Source organism: Artemia sp. Qi Xiang Cuo, chromosome 1, assembly GCF_049724085.1.
Source record: "Artemia sp. Qi Xiang Cuo chromosome 1, ASM4972408v1, whole genome shotgun sequence".
NCBI lineage: Eukaryota > Metazoa > Arthropoda > Branchiopoda > Anostraca > Artemiidae > Artemia > Artemia sp. Qi Xiang Cuo.
Window position 1 is genome coordinate 85993886 of NC_142794.1, and position 18039 is coordinate 86011924.

An 18039-nucleotide genomic window follows, 5' to 3' on the forward strand; every position below is an offset into this window, starting at 1 on the left:
CTAAGATAGATAAAGAGGGGGGGGATTTTACATTTTCTGTCCTTGGCACTTAAAGGTGTTTGATTCAGAATCGCTCAAGAGCTTTTCTGTTCATGGAAGTAAAGAGCTAAATCCAAACTAAAACAAACAAAAATTACTGTTTCATATCTTATGCAACGTAAAATCTTACAGCTAACACATGATATTTCCCTATATTTATGGAATTTTGAAAAGATAACACAAACAGAAGAAAATAAGATTTCTGTAAAGTATACATAATACACTTTAATAACTTTTTTTTCTTTACAATAGAAAATCAAGTAGTTTAGTATGTTGGGATTAATTTAGTACTTGTTGATTTAAATTTTGTGTAAAAATCAGAAGTGTAAGTATTTGGATAGAGTTGGGATTATAGACTAGCCTCAGATATTCGCATCGTAAATAAAAAACTCTAGAACTTGATTTTAAAAGACACTAAAGTGCACTTCAATAACTAAAACTAGCATTACTAGTTGATATTACAATAAGACTGGTGTGTATACTTATTTGAGGCAGTCATGTAGATAAACGGAAGGTAACCAGCAAAGCAATAGTTATTCCGCTTTTTAGGTTTTAGCCATCTACCTACATTCAAAACTTAGATTTACAAGTTATTTTTGAAACTTTTTGGGCATAAAAAATGAACTTCACGAAAATAACTTTGTCTAACTTAGAAACGGGTCAACGTCAGTTTCTGTTAAAATAGGCACTAGGTTTCACATCGTATCTTTCTGACACTACCCCACAATATGTGTAACTTTTGCCATATAGAGGAGAATGCCGTAGGGTTTATTATCGCCCTTATCTTTGATAAGGTGCAGATAGAAATTCAATTGTTTATGACATATCTCTCTTAAGTTACATCCTTTTTTTGTTTGTTTTTTTGTTTTTTTTTAAAGCCCTCAGTCACTTAGAGTATAGCGGCAGGAAAATTTGCACAAAACTGTCTTAAGTTCGAGTTCCTGGTTTTACTACACAATCTTTCTCAATTTCATGCATTTTTGCTCTACCGAAAAACGGCATAATTTCGGCCTCAAGGGGAAAGAGGCTGCCCTTTATCAGGCACATAGATATAGAGGGAATCAAATTTATCAAAGCAGAAACAACCCGCGAGAAGTATACAAAAACAATAAGAAAAATATCTCGGTATCCACATCTACAGTATCTTTCCTTTACTTCAATAATGGGTGTTCAGAAAACCCACTTCTGTATATCTCCTAGAAAATAATAGAGCCAATTGGACAAAACTTTCAGGAATTAGCTCCAATTTTTTGTGGCACTGTTATATTCTGGGTTTAGAAGAATTGCTAGAACTTCCATTCAAAACAAGCTCATCTTGATTACTTGCGACCTCTCTGGGAAAGAGAAAAGAAAACACAACGGTTACACTACCCATGCTGAAATACGATTTTCCACCTCCCCAAGATGAGGAGGTGCAAGTCATCAGTATAGGGCCTTAAACCACAAAAACAGAAATCAATTTTGGCATCGACAAAATGTGTATTTTTGGACATTTGGCCTATTGCAGCCAAAGTCAATGTTTTATAGCCCAAAAGGGCAAACAAAGGGGCATTGTTGAGGTCTGATATCCTTCGTTGCCTAGAAAGGGCACTAGATATAATTATTTGCGTGTAAATGAGCCCTTCCCGATATTTTGTAACCACATTATTGGATACAATAATCCCTGGGAAAAACAATAAACCCATTGCTGCCCATGTGCAACATGCGATTTTCCTGTGTTGATAAAGATGGGGGACTATAAATTCACAATGGAAGATGTTGTCAGCGGTTATTTCAGTGGTGAGCTATAATTTCGATTGAACGTTAATTTTGAGGATTTTCAAGCTCATTATATTAATTTTTCAAACATTCCTTTCTCATAGTAATAAACTACTGTTCTCTTCAATCTGAATGTTTTTTAATTTGAAATTTACTGTTCTATTTACTTACCGATTTTAAATTATGTCTACTATATACTTAGACTTAAATCGGGACTTCCATGCCTGAAATAAAAAATGGAATGAAGAGATATTAACCCCTCCAAGTCTAGCAGTATCGGGTTTGAATCCGGAAAAAATATTGTACCCCCCACCCCCATACAGAACAAAAAAATACGACATTATTAAATCTCTTATGACTTTCTAACTTTCTACAAAGGTGTTCATGAGTAAAATAAATATCGAAAAAAAGAAAGAAAAAAATATTATAGGGTCTTACTTTTCAAAGGATCGAAGACAGGCACATAATATTACTATGAGGTTTTAATACGGGTTTATTTTTATTTCAAAAAACTTGCATTTCGGAAAAGGTTTTCTCAAGTACATTTTATTAGTTAATAGCAGTTTTATTATTGCTCTTTGTAACTGAAGAATTAAAATGTTGGATTGCAATTTAATTTTTGAACAAAAATTGAATATTCAGCCAAAAATTGTCTTTGATCCATAACCATTTTGTGCAATAAATCTTTAATAAAAGTATTACTATAAAATTCCGAATGGATAGGGATATTTATTTATGTTGATTTAAGAACCTATGCAATTTTTGGTCATCTATCCAAAAATTCATCTGCAGGAAAATGAAAAAACTAAGATGCAAAATTGAAAATAATGAATAATTGAAAATAGTAGCGAAAAAATCAAATTTTTGGGGAAACTCAATTTTTCTAATTGTTATTCTCCCACTCAGTCAAAATATTGTGACGAATTGTGCTTAAATTCACAAATGTTGGCGCTAATTAATTAGATAAGAGTTTCTAAATGTTCACTACATTTCAAGTGTTGCTTACTTCTATTGGCATTTACTTTATTTACTTTGTTGACCCTGTGTTGACATAAATAAAATTTCTTTTATTAAAAATATTTTGGCTTTTATTCAAATATGAAGTCTTTTATTTAATGATTGCCTTTTATTTCAAAGATGGTCAACATATTTTTGTTCTAGTTTATACATTCTTGGAAATCTTAAACTATTTGCTATTTGACCCTTTCCATATTTTCCGAAGTAAGTAACTTTTCTGCTATACAACTCTGACAAAAGGAAAGCATGTCTTAATTTCAAAACAATCAAAAAGTTGGCATATTTCTAAATTATATCAAAATATACAAATATTGGCAATACTTAATACCATCAAAATCAAATTATATTTTTAAAATATATGGGGGGGGGGGTTTATTGTCTTCAATGAAAAAATAAAAAAAGCTTGTCTCTTTATGGCTGACAATGCTGTACCTAAAATAAGGATTTACATGGATGAAATCCATTATAATGTATTATAGGGCTGAAATGGTAATTGGTATATGGTATATTAGCACAACATGTTTAAAAGAGACTTGCCTAGCAATATGCTTAAAATAAGCATTATATGGCTGAAAGAAGCAAGCCTAGCATTAATCTCTCAATGAGTTATACAGGAGCAATAGGTGGCTGAAATGGTATAGCCTAATATTATGCTCTATATAAGCACTATATAACTGAAAGGGTAAGGCCTACTAAATGTTTGAAAGAACAGTCCGTTGTATTATGCTTAAAATAAGCACTATATGGCTGAAAGAGACATGCCCAGCATTAATCTCTGAACGAGTTATGCAGGAGCAGTATGTGGCTGAAATGGTAAGGCCGAACATTATTCTTTATATGAGCCCTATACGAATGAAAGGATTAGGCCTACTACATGTTTGAAAGAACTGTTCATAGTATTACGCTTAGTATAAGCACTAGATGGCTGAAAGAGTTATGCCTGTCTTATTACTTAATATGAGCATCAGACCGTATTAATAAGCAGCAAACTGCTGAGAGAAGTAGGCCTATCACTAGGCTTTCTATGAGCACTACGTTAATATTATACCTGACAAATTTATTAGACCTAAGGGTGGTTAGTAGAAATCTCGAAAGACAAAATGCAATACCAAAGAATTTAATCTTGAAAACCGATTTATTCTTTTGTCTAAAGCGGCGTTCACATGCATGTCTAGCTAGAATCCCATGTCTAGACACGTGTCTAGCCAAACTTTAATGTCTAGGCAATGACCGTTCTTAATTAAAATTCGGTGCTTAGCTAGACAAGGCGCTTGGCTATACTTTGAGTTCTAGACTCTAGAATTCAATTTCTAGGATTTTTGATTACAGCCAATTAGAATGTGTCAAGTACCACTATTTTCATCATCTATGTTTACATTTTCAAACTAAAATTTAATTTTTTTTTCTCATTAATTGGTTTTTTTTTTCATTTTTGGCAAATATGCAACCCTGACATAAAAGTGAACCACACTAAGGCAATTGTTTGGCTTATCTTATCCATTATCTTGTGACAGTAAAAATAGGGATTACAATTTTGAAAGTTTTGCCCGCATAAGCTCTCTTGATCGGCTAGAAATGACAACTGTAATCTATTTGAAACTAAATTTGTATTTTTAGCTAAGCACCGAATTATACTTGTGAACGGTCGTTGCCTAGACATTAAGTCCGGCTAGACACGTGTCTAGACGTGGGATTCTAGCTAGACACGCATGTGAACGCCACTTAAGATGATCTGTAGGATATGAACAGTTCAAGGAACGGGATCCCATATTTAAGGGTATATCTAGAGAGCGTTATTACACCCTAACTCAAATGAATTGACAGCTAAATTATATAATATTTGAATTTACTTGTTATAACCTGTTTGAACTGTTTAAAAATATAAATATCAGTTTCAATACAAATTTTGATAATATGAATGAAAATACAGATAAAGTAAAACCTATATAATAGAATGTACACTCACAAAACTGGGTCAAAGCCAAAAGTGTCCATTATCTCCTAAAGCTTGAATAAAAAGTTCTTCTTCCGCTAAAATTTATTTAATCAAGCAAGCCCAGAATAACATTTTATGCTTGTGTTAATAAAAATCATCATAATTGCAATAATAATCGTTTTGAAAAATTTACCAGTTTTTTTTACAGCAACAATAATAATTAGAACTATATAATTATACAACAATAATTATAAGTGAATCTTAGGCTTCTTGATAAAACAGAATTTCAGTGAGTTAACTGGAATAAAAAAGGCCTATTTTTCCTTACATCTTCTTTTCAAAAAACGCATTTCTAAATAACTTAAATAATATAATAATTATCGCTTAGCGTCTTGAATACAGATTCTTTTAAAGCCAAGTGCGAAACCTTAAGTTTTGACTGCATGCTTCTAAATATATAAATTTAAGCAAAACAACAATAAATCCAGATGTCCAAATAAAAAGAAATTATTCAAAATAGCCATTAACTACTCGTTAACAATACGGCTGCAATAATTAAAAGGACAGAATAAGCCATTTTGGCCAAAAATGAATTCTGCATGTGTCGATGGTAAACTCGGCACAATGAAACGAACGGTGCCGTCAGAATCTTCCTAACTCGTACTGTTACGAAAATATAAAGAGACATAGGCCAATAAGAGGCGTATGTCTCTTTTGTCAGGTCTTGTTCAATTCAGAATGACAGAAGAGCATTATCTTATGGTGTTATAACATGTGGACCAGGCATTTGTCTCTTTTTTTGTCAAGGAAAAAAAAGAAGTACGCCATAAAATGGAATAATTTGATATACAACCATACATACATGAACGATACAAAAAGTACATAGGAAACAATATCTGAAGTAAAATAAAAAACGAATCATGTAGCACAACGGTTTAAGTGAGTATTCATATCACGTGCAAGTATCTGTTCAGCACAAACAGGACATGGATAAAACGTTTCATTTTCATCTGATAGCACTACCACATCCCATAATTCTTCTGTATCATCTGCAAAATCACCCATAATTTCAATCTCATCCTTTTCATCCTCTTTAATACATAAATCTAAATGAGCATTAATCACATTTTCTAATATTGACTGGTTACACACTGGGCATGAAACTTTACTTTCACAGATGGCAGTGTCCGGTTGAATTGATATTTGTTTTCCTAATCCTGTGGCCTCATTTTCATCATCACTTTCAGAGTCAAGGATATATATTTTCCTCTTTCTCTTTATTTCACTGGCTCCTTGTTTGCTATTATTAAATTTTACAAGGTGCCCATTCTCATTTTTAACTTCCGACTTGTTGTCGTTCTCAATGCTAATCTCCATATCTGAAAAACTACTCTTTCTGTTGAAGTCCGTTCCCTTTGTTACTACATCTCGTTTAGAATTTTTCAAACTAGAGTTTTTCTTAATATTTTCCTCTGACTTATTCTTTTCAAGTTTTTTAGGATATTTATTCACATTTTTTGTTTCTGAATAATCCCTGTTTTCAAGACTTCCCCAATCTGTGTCACTACTCTTTCTTTTAACTACGTCTCCCCTTGTCACTAAGTCTGTTTTCAGATTATTCAATCCAGGAGTATGTTTATTAGTTTTTTCTGGTTTGTACTCTCTCCGTTTTTGAGGACCTCCATCAGTCCCTATCCTTTCATGGATACTATTCTTTTTCACATCCCCCTTTGGAACGAAACTGCCGCTCTTCGTCTCATCTCCGCTCTTCTGAATTCCTTCATCCTGTTTAAGACAACCTACCCTAGAAGTACTGCTCAACTCTTTTAACAGCCTAGACACTCCTGTGTGAGCGCCACCTAACACATGACCTTGGCCGTTGGGTGTTTTCTTCTCATTGGCATCCATTTTTATTTTGGCACTACCTCCTGCTTCTAAATTATTAGGAGTGTCAGCTTTCTTTTGAGGACTTGATGGACTGGATTTAGGAAAGGAGGTTGATTTTTTACCATTCAAATCTTTACTAGTATCATTCTTGCTGGGAGAAAAGAAATTTCGAATATCGATAGTTGTCTCTGTTTTCTGAGAGCCTGAAATAGATACACACAAAATCAATAAGCAAGAAAATATGATTACGATTAAGCATTTTTTTTTCAATTTGCAAGTCCTCCAAGGGCATATCCAGGATTTTGTTTTGTATGTCTGTGTGCGTGTGTGTGTGTGTGGGGGGGGGGGGTACAAAAAAGTCTTTCAAAACAGCATCAGAAATCTGTTTATATGCATTTTTTTACGTTTTTACTAGTTGGACAATATGATTTCGAAATAGGGGTCATGCCTGAATCAGCTAGAAATGGCAATTTTTTCTCATTAATCAGTTTTTTTTTCTTTTTATAGACGCGTTTTTTTATTTTTGGTTACTATTGGCCGTAGTTCTTTCGTTACTAGGTTCCAGCTACCGCTGCAACTATGGTATATAATTTTTGTCAAAAGATCCATGTGTTTTGGCATCTTATATATGAGATATTAAACAGCTCGCTATGTTGTTCCAGTTCCCTGCTAGCGATGCAAAAAAAAAAAAATAAATAGAAAAAAAACGGCAGAAAAAAGAGGATGCATTACTCCTATCAATGAAAAGAAGTGATTTACCTTGTTATTCAAGGTGGGGGGCTGTTTGTTTCCTGTATAGGGTTTTCGACAATGGTGATCCCAACAGAGTAGTTCGCTTAAATCTCACGCCATCTCTGAGGGGTTTCCAGATTCTTTTTTAAAATTCATTTAATTTTTTTAACAGTATTTTACTATTAGAATTAATCAAAATAATAGTAACCATTCATGAATCAGCAACAAATAGTAATTTTTCTAACAAGTCATTATTTTTAACACGTTTTTCAATTCTCAATTATTATGGGCTGTACTTCGTTCTTTACTAGGTTACAGCTATTGCTGTCGCTATGAGCCTCCCCTTCTAAGTCTAGGCACTTATCCCTCCTCCCCTCCCCCCAAATCAGTTTTTGGGTATTTGTTGGTTAGGCAGATGCTTTCTATTTTGCTTTTTGGTTTGTAAATTGAATTAATTTCATTTGAATTGCTAAGTTGACAATGATGTCTTTTTGTGATAAAAAATAGTGTAACCATTATTTTTGAAATAGATATCAGCCAAAGATAATATCAGAAATAGATATCAACCAAAGATAATATCAGAAATAGATATCAGCCAAAGATAATATCAGAAATAGATATCAGCCAAATATAATATCAGAAATAGATATCAGCCAAAGATAAATTCATCGAAATATGGTTTTACTCAAGATTCTTCCAAGATCAATGAGAGTCCTCTGGTATTCTGAACAATTCAGCTTGTACTATCATCATTTGACGAAGTCGTAAAAATTTGTTTTATATTGTTGTCAAATAATTTATACATTTTTTACCCAGAATCTGTCCTAAGAGTTTTCCACATTTCTGTTTCGAATTATTTACTAAACATTAGAGCGTCAAATATGTTCATTGAATCAGCATAAAAACAATCTTTTAGGCTATTCGTTATAGCTGCATACCGAAAACTGTATTCAAGTGAAGGGGAAGCAGACCACGTCATTTATCATAAAAAACAGAGTGCGACAAAGGTGTGATGCGACCCCAGAATTGTTTCATTGTGTCATAGATGACGTTATGACTCGAACAACTGATCCATTATCCTTTGGTCTCCAATTTGAGATCGACTCCTGAACGACATCAACTTTACAGACGACCTTGCTCTCGATACTAACTCCAAACAACAGCTGACAGATACTATTGATGTCCTGCAGGAATGAGCTGCAAAACTCGGGTTTAAAGTAAACTGCCAAAAACTAAAAATAATGGCTGTCAAAACGCCAAATCTAGTAAGCCTCCCGCAATTAATTACAGTTTGTGAAGCCCATACTAAAGTTGTCGTTAAATTTACCTATCTTGGCTTCGTGATTTTGAACAATGGCTCCGTGGACGCGGAACCGGGTAGCCGAATCGTGAAAGCTTGCTCTGTCGTCGGAAGACTCTATGCCGTTTCGAAACCGCCCAATATTTCTAGGCGCATGAAGATACGCATATATAACTCCTCCGTGAGCTCAGTCCTACCCCACGCGGCTAAGACATCGCCCTCTTATTCACGAAATTGAACATGATAGACGACTGCCAGACGAATCAACTCCGTCGAATCGAGGGACTCCGATGGGATGGTTTTATGAGTAACGAAAGGCTTACTTACTCACCAGGCCCTTACTCACCATATGTCATTCTCAACTCAAATTGCCCGGGGAACTATCAGATGGTTTGGGCATCTCCTTCCGATTCCACCGGCAGCCCCTCCTAAAATTATAAACAAATTCAACCCCACATCCTATGGTTGGTCGCGCCCGAGAGGTAAACCTCAAACCAGTTTCTCAGCCTGGCCGATATTACTGCTGACAAGGCCCCCCTAATAGCAACAGATAGGTACACCTAGAGGATCAAAGTTGCTGCACTCTCTACACCACAAATCATGTGGCAGGAGCCTTAAGTTAAGTCTCATACTGTAAACGTTTGATTTTGCCGCCAAATCTGGCTTAATTATGTTACAAAGTCGATTTTCCAAATTTTCTTGTTTTATCCCCATTTTGTTTTTGTTTTGAGGGCTAAAAAAGAAATTTTCTTGGCCCTAAAATTACTCCCAATCTTTCGAGTTATGTCTTTAAATTTTATAATAACAGAAATTTGCGTTAATTCAGCCCTACCCCTTACCCATTTCGGTAGAATTGGGAGTCCTCTAGTCTTTTAGACTAGCCGAAGTTACATTTCGATAACTGGTATCTAGAAGTACTCTCAATTTTTTACACGACAAGTTTTTTTTTCTCTTTTTGTTATACACAGATAAATTACGATTAAAAAAGTTTTTTTTTCCTTTTTGATATATAATATAGTAGCCTCCTTTTTTCAAGTCTATCTTACTACCTTCTTTTTGTGTATGCGCATTTGATAGAAAAATCTTGGTTTCATAACGTCACGAGGTTCTTAACCTGACGCTACAATTGACACTACATCGCAAATAGTCAGCTGTGGCTAATACATCTCCTCATGGGTGTCGACAGGGGGGGGGCATGCCTCCCTGGAAATTCAGGACTATAATTTTATTATTAGGAAACCAAAGGAAAGAGAGCAGAATGGGGAAAACCATGGTAAAAATGTGTGTTGCCCCATTGTTTGGCTGCCTGCCATAAATATAAGCCCTTATTTGTGACTGAGTGACCCCTTTCCAGTTTTCCATAAAAAAATTTTTTATATGTGATTTGGTTGGAGTAACAAAAAAAATCAAATTTTTCATATTAATGAATGGTAAGTAAATAACAATCCTTGTCAATAGCAAAAGTAAAAGAGCCTAATTATTGATAAAAATTAAATAAAATAATCAACTTTTTATAGTGATCCTAAATATGTATTTGTTTATTAGCAATTAGTGCAGTTATAAGTACACAAGAAAGTTCGTATAATCATAGAAAACACAAGGAAAACAGCTTAATAAGGGGTAAGTAAATAGATTTCGGTAAAAATATGTCGTCAACATTTGCTTGCATTGCAAGAGTACCCATGAGCTGATATATGAAGACACTATCATCAGAAATGTTTCTCCTGAATGTAATGCTGGGAATTTCTGTATGTTACCCGTGAACAGATACGTTTTTTGTGTTTTATTGTCATTTTTTCCCAGGAGTGATTTTATTTATCTAGTTGTCAATTTGAAAAAGATTTATTTTTTTACAGTTATGAAGTATGAAGGTGTCAAATATATTGATTTTTGTATTCAAAATTAAATTAAAAATATTGAAAAGTGAAAATTTTATTTGATTTTCTTAATTTTAGTTTTATTGTTTTACTTTGAACAAACTACTTTGATAGTGCGTTACTTTTTACAAACAACTGAGTCTAAAGGCATTAAATATTTTGGAGATTTGATAACCAAGTTCAAAACTGTCGATATTGTTAAAAACTATCAGTTCAACGGTTCGGCATTGCTAAGTAAAACTGAATGCTGGGAGCCTATATCTTAGTTTTTGTAAGTAGGCTATTGTTTTCCGTATTTTTTTATTACTTATTTTTTTCATTTTTAAATAATTTCTACAAGTTTTTTCAACTGAAAGTAAGGAACAAAATTACAACTTAAAACGAACAGAAATTATTACGTATATAAGAGGGGTTGCCTCCTTCTCAACACCTCGCTCTTCACGCTACAGTTTTCGGCACTTTAAAAAAAAGATACTTATTGCTCAAGTTTTAATGCTGCTCCTTACTTTCAGTGGAAAAAACTTATTTTTTTCTTTAATTTCTGATAGTTTTCAAATAACACCAGGATATCTCGCTCTACCTTCACGGAACATTCCTCCTCGCTACAAAAATATCCTCTGGAAAATTCCATCCTGGCGAAACTTTACCCCGGACAATTACCCTTAACATCTCCACGCGTAAAATTGAATAAAAAAAAGCGAATTTCTTATAGGAATTTTGGCAAATTCACCCAGTGTAAAATTTCCCTAGAAAAGTTTGCCCCCTGGAAACTTCCCTCTCCATAGAAAAAATTCTCCCCGTGAAAAATCCTCCCATTAAAAATTCATCCTCCGATCCCTACTCGAAAAATGTATGCATACTTCACATTAGAATATTTGCAGATGAAAAATTTAAGATTGAACGTTGAAAAGAGTAAAGTTGTTATTTTTAAAAAAAGGAAAGCAAGTGGCGAAGATAATTGTAGATTTAAATTTAATAATGAGGAACTGAATGTAAGTAAAAGAATAAACTATTTATGATTTGTTTTATCGAAAAAGGGAAGTTTAAAGAGTCATGTTGATGAAATAATTAATAGAGGTAAAGTTGCCATGTCTATAATTTTTACAAATCCGACGATAATGGGAATTAAAAACTTAAAAATGCGTCAAAGAATATTTAATACAAAAATGTTACCAGTATTAAAATATAGAGCAGAGATTTGGGGCGGAGAAGCAGTACAACATTTGGAGTCTCTCGAGCTCCAGTATTATAAAAGACTGTTTGAATTACATCAGACAACTCATTCACAGATTCTGAAAGGTGATATGGGCCTGTTTTCGTTAAAATCACGTAGGTCTATCTTGATGCTTAGATATTGGTGGAAATTCTTTAGGGTTAATGAAGCTGTACTAGTAAGAGCTGCTTATTATCAGATGTTGGGTTATGGTTCATAACAGTCGTGGCCGTCCTAAAGTAAGTCAGTATTAGAAAGATTAGAAATGCGTTACATATGGGAGGATAGTCTTGGCTCCCGTTATCTACCGACAAATTTAGTTACCCAGGTACGATTTATCTTAGAAGGTCAAGAAATTCAGTATTGGCAAGGGCTGGTTTTAAATTCTACTACATTGAATCATTATACTGAAGTGAAACCTAGTTTTGGAGAGGAAGTTAATTGTTAGTTTAGTTTACCGACTTTGATCTTGTGTCAATGGATTCAGCTTAGGACAAGATGACTTCCGATTCAGAGCAGGCACAAAATGTTTAACAAGGGGATATTACATCCTGATTGTCATCCGTTGCTTCATCTGTTTACACAGGAAGCAAAATAGATGGATCATTTTCTCCGAAAGTGCCCGGTGCTCTCTGATTTAAGGGGAAATTACTTACATGGGATTGTTTTGCTGCTTCCTAAAATTTTACAAAGTAGTAATCCAACAACAATATTTCGTATTGGTGCGTACATAGAGAAGGGATTAGAAAGAAGGAAAAGTTTTTACAATTAATTATTATTAATTATATGGAATTAAACTTATTTTCTCTATAATTTACCATAAGGTATTTTTCGCTATGTATCATGTTAATGTGTGTTTCGTAATTTGTTCTGTTGGTGATTTCTTTATTTTTCATAAATTTTTGTGTGTATATGTCTCTTGGGATTTGGAAATACACGATCTATCTATCTATCTATATCTATCATTAACAAATACTATAGGTAAAAAATGGGCAAATTTTATAACTTACAAACCTTTACCCAGGGACTGTAGGGGGTCATTTTATCTCCAAGACATAGTTATTGGGTCTTTCAACTATGCTGAACAAAATAGCTATCTTAAAATTTTGATCGGACGATTTTGGGAAAAAAGTGGCGGGGGGCCTAGTTGCCCTCCATTTTTTTGTCACTTAAAAAAGCACTTTTCATTTCCGTTAGAATGGGTCCTCTCCCGACGTTCTAGTCCCACTGGGTCGATGCGATCACCCCTTGGGAAAAAACAACAAATAAACACGCATCCGTGATCTGTCTTCTGGCAAAAATAACAAAATTCTGAATTTTTGCAGATATGAGCTTGAAAACTCTACAGTAGGGTTCTATGATACGCTAAATCTGATGGTGTGATTTTCATTAAAATTATATGACGTCTAGGGGGTCTTTTCCCCTTTTTTCAACAATCGGATAAATATTATCAGGCTCGTAGCTTATGATGGGTAAGACTAAACTTAATGAATCTTATATATTTCGAATCAGCATAACAAGTAAAGTCTTTGATATACCTATTGATATCGAAATTCCGTTTTTTAGAGTTTTGATTACTATTGAGCTTGGTCACTCTTTACTTACAGTTCGTTACTACGAACTGTTTGATTACCCATCAAAATCTAAACAGAGATCATTGAAATATTGATCGTTGTTCCTGCGTTACCAAAAATATTGTATTCATAAATCTTTACAGTATCATGAAATGTAATTAAACAAATATACAGGGGTTTCAACTAAAGTAAGAAGCCAGTTTAAAACTTAAAGCAAATTGAAATTACTCTGTATATAAGGGAAACAGCCCCCTCTCAACACCATGCTCATTAAAAAAAAGTTTTTTAATGCTTTGAAAAATCTTTTTTTCCAATTGTAAATTTTCTTTAAAAATTCGGACAAAAGCCAATAAAGAATAAGGAGCCAAGGAGGAGACAACTCCCCTCATATACAGAATAATCTGTTCAAACAGGTTTCAAATCTGTTCCTTGCCTTCACTTTAAAAGATCCTTTTTTAAAATTTAATTTCTGATTGTTTTCCAAATCATACCTAGGCCTAACCAAGATATAATTTGAGGTACCAGTCCCTTAAATCCCTGGTTCATTGCTTTTAAAATGTGTAAATCAATAATTGTACTTTGATTAGTACCATTCTACGTTTAAATTTGCAATTTCAATTTTGGATAGAACTTGAATATAGTTAAAAAATCGGCGATGAATAGCAATTTTGATAAAAGGTCCTTATTAATATTACTACTAAAGAATTTCGGTTGGGTGAAAAGCAGTATTATTTTTGCATGGATGGAAATTCTGTGAGACTTTTGATCTTCTACAGAACTGAAGCCATCACAACCTCAACAATAGTGTTTTCTTATCGATCAATACATTACATACATTTGTTTAAATACATTGAAGCACTTCATATAAAGAGCAAAACAAAAATACTACCATTTAAAATTGCTGAAAAGTTCCTAGCAGTATTTGCCACCCCAAAGAAACTTCCTAGCGGGGTTGATGATGGCCTGCCGTGCCTTTTTCACCTCTGCGCTGGTAGATATGGGAATGTAACATTTTAGCTATATAGAGAAACATTTTAAGTAATTCCTACTCCCCCATACCTCTTTAAACATTTATCTGAAGCCTCATGAAGAGGAAGCAGTTTGTCCAGTAATATGCACTTTTTAGGAATTTATCGTACCCCCACATAAAAAATGACTCATCCCCCCTCATTATAGCTGATACGCACTTACAGATCACCAAACGTAGCTTAACCTCATTACCAATAAAGCGAATCGACTTGGTTGAATCCAGTACTGCCACCGTGTGGCATTACTTCTTTTCTTAACTGGGAAGCCTAAAATATAGTTTTTGCTACTTTTAAATCAATTAGCTTCTCAAAATAATAAATTGATTGCAAAATTCGTCCTTTTCGGGGTAAAGTTGTAGTTTGGTGCCCTAAAATAGCAAGAAAACAAGACTTTCCCTGACCCAATCTGTATGGTCACTTCAAAAAGAGCTTTAAATTGAAGTTTGAATGAGCTCCCTCCCAATTATCTTGGACCTTCGGTTTGATACAATCACCCCTGGGAAATTTTTTACTGGCGCCCTTGTCCTCGACCCTACCCTTTTTTTGAGCTTTAATCCCTCCGATAAAAAATATGAAATCCTTCGAATTCAAACCCAACGTAGTTGGCAGCTTTGCAAAATCTAATAATCAGTGAAAATCTACTGCACGAGATAACGAACCAAAAGGTCATGAAGAAAAAGCAATAGTGAATAAAAAAAAAGAAAATAAGGATTGAAGAATCATAAAAGGTGGTGGAGAAGATTAAAGAAATATGTTAGACTACAGTCACCTCCTGTTACTCTAAAAATAGACATCGCCTAGTATATCAATCCCCCCATAGTTTTTTTTAAATCCTGACCCTTCCCAGCCCATTGCCCCGCCTTAATTTTGAACTGTCAAATGAGCTGCCAAAAAGCATGATTTTGGGTAACCTATCATCCTTCATCCATACAAAAATACCTGACTTTATTATTGTTTATTTAATTATAGGCTTTTATAAAGGGATCACTCTAATTTCTCATTGAGCTCACTGTTTGATATAGGGTTGTTCAAACAAGCCCTATAAGCATCTCTAATTAATTCCTCTGAAAAACATCTAATCTGATAGGGAATACCAGCAATGTTATTAACATGTCACTGCCTGGCTGATCCCACTTTAGTAAGTTTATTACTTACGTAATTAAAATTCAATAAATTACTAATATAAATTAATTACATTTATATTAAACAATTTAATAGTTAAATTATAAATAGTTTAGATCAATTAAATATTTTTAGTAATTAAAACTATTTTATTACTTTATTACTATAAGTTTATTAATTAATTAGTAAGTTTACTTACTAATCTTACTGCCAAGCCCACTTTTGTTCTTCTTGCTTTTCTCTCCGTATCCTTCGGGCTCTTTAACCTTAATAAACACCCCTGAGCAATTTGTTCTATGTTGTTCCCACCAGATGTCATTTGGCCCAGGAGCTCGGTTCATGGATCGTTTCACAAAACCATAAAATGGTGGATGTTTAGTACAGGTTCCGGTGCAACGCCACCAATGCTGCTTATAGAGATTCACCTCTGCATGAAAGCTGTGATAAATCTAAAAAAGAAATAGAAAATAAACTACATTGAAAATTCGGTACGGCAAGTTTGGTGCTACAAATCTCTGTTTTATAAAAAGAAAAAAATGAATCATGAGTTCTCCCACCCTTATTATAACTATTGAAAAATATAAAATACACACATTCACTTGAAATGCTTCAGCAAATAGAATCAACGCTGTTACTCAACGAGCATCTTAGTTTCCACGATTTGCTGGACCACAGGTGGGGAATTCTCCCCCGGAGGGTATAAGACAGGCAGAAAACCTTACCAAGTCTTACCAAATCAGTAGAAACATCGTCTCTTTGGGGTTTTAAGATTTATGTAGATTAGAATACTTTTAATTTTTTTTTTTTTTACAAGTGAAGTTTTGAACATATACCTAATTGATTATAAGGATTGAAACAACCATCATCAATAACCCACTGAGTTTTGTTGAAAGATGATATATATATTATCTAAATGCTGTAAACCTGAATTTTACAAAAAATAAAAATCATGAGCCCTTCGACCTTTATTATGACTATTTAAAAAATAAAGAATGCATGCATTAATTTGCTTGAAAGGCCTAAGCAGAGACCATTGACATTTTTTAGGAAGCATAGAACCTAAGATTTGATCTTAGGAAAGGAGGGGTTAGCTGATAATTTAAATTTTTCTTAATACGGGGAGCAAGGCTTCAAACTAATCTTTGGAAAAGGAGAAATATCTTTACCACATCTCTGTAATATATTTATATATCATATCTTATAAGAATATTTACCCTTATTCTTCAGCCATCAGTGGGCGGACAAGTGCTGTTACACGAAAATTTGAATTACGGGCATTTGGATAATATTGTATAGGCCCTTTCGCTGACAAATTCAGACATTTCGAACTGTACTTACTAGGAGTTTCAGAAACTCTTAGCCTAGGGGTGGGAAACATAAAATTAGTTCTAAGTAAATTTATTTACTTAGAACGGAAGGATAAGGTACATAGACAGGGAGTAGGACCCATGATGAATAATGAAACTGCTAAGTCTTGCTTAGGTTGGGATGGTATTAATAATAGAATGCTAGTCGCTCATTTTATGACTTAAAAGTGCAGGGTATCAGCCCTAGTAGTATATGCCCCTGTAGACCTGACTGACAGAGATACTAGTGACTCAGATGAATTTTGCTTACAGTTACAGGAGCAAACAGACAGGGTCCCAGGTAGAATTATGATGTTTGTACAGCGAGATTTTAGTACATGGGAGCCCTAGGAGATTTTTTACAGGGAGCCCTAGTAGTACATGCACCTATAGAATCAGCTGACGGAGATTGCAGTGGCTCAGATGAATTTCACTTACAGGTACAGGAACAAATAAACAGGATCCCAGGTAGAAATATGTCAATTTTATCAGGAGATTTTACTGCCTAGGTTGGTAAAAATAGGAATAGATTGTATCCTAGCTAAGGTAAATTTGGAGTAGGAAAAGATAACAGTAATGGTTACAGACTACACCAATTTTGTAGGTATAACAATCTAGTTATGGTCAAAACAGTATTTGGTAATAAAATGGTCTATAACTTAACAGGGTATTCACAAGATGATAAGACATCTAACCTTAATGATTATGTTATCGTAAACCGAAGACTGGCAGGATCAATACAAGATACTAGGGTATATAGGAGTGCAGGTTATGAAGTTAAAAGTAAAGATCACCATCTGGTAGTGACTAGGGTTAATTTAAAGCTGAAATTTAGGAAGGATAACTACCATCCGGGAAGCTATAGCGTTGGTAGACGGAATGAGCTGCAAAACTCGGGTTTAAAGTAAACTGCCAAAAACTAAAAATAATGGCTGTCAAAACGCCAAATCTAGTAAGCCTCCCGCAATTAATTACAGTTTGTGAAGCCCATACTAAAGTTGTCGTTAAATTTACCTATCTTGGCTTCGTGATTTTGAACAATGGCTCCGTGGACGCGGAACCGGGTAGCCGAATCGTGAAAGCTTGCTCTGTCGTCGGAAGACTCTATGCCGTTTCGAAACCGCCCAATATTTCTAGGCGCATGAAGATACGCATATATAACTCCTCCGTGAGCTCAGTCCTACCCCACGCGGCTAAGACATCGCCCTCT

General features: G+C 34.2%; 1 protein-coding gene across 1 annotated transcript in view; it reads right to left on the bottom strand.

Annotated features, from left to right (window-relative positions):
* Positions 1 to 4288: 4288 nt before the first annotated feature.
* LOC148956855 (uncharacterized) overlaps positions 4289 to 18039 on the bottom strand; it is a 59058-nt gene continuing 45307 nt past the window's right edge. Inside the window, exon 6 of the mRNA XM_089096582.1 lies at positions 4289 to 6840. Within this exon, the coding sequence (XP_088952708.1) occupies positions 5669 to 6840 (1172 nt within the window). The 3' untranslated portion in view covers positions 4289 to 5668. The remainder of the gene's footprint in view (positions 6841 to 18039) is intronic.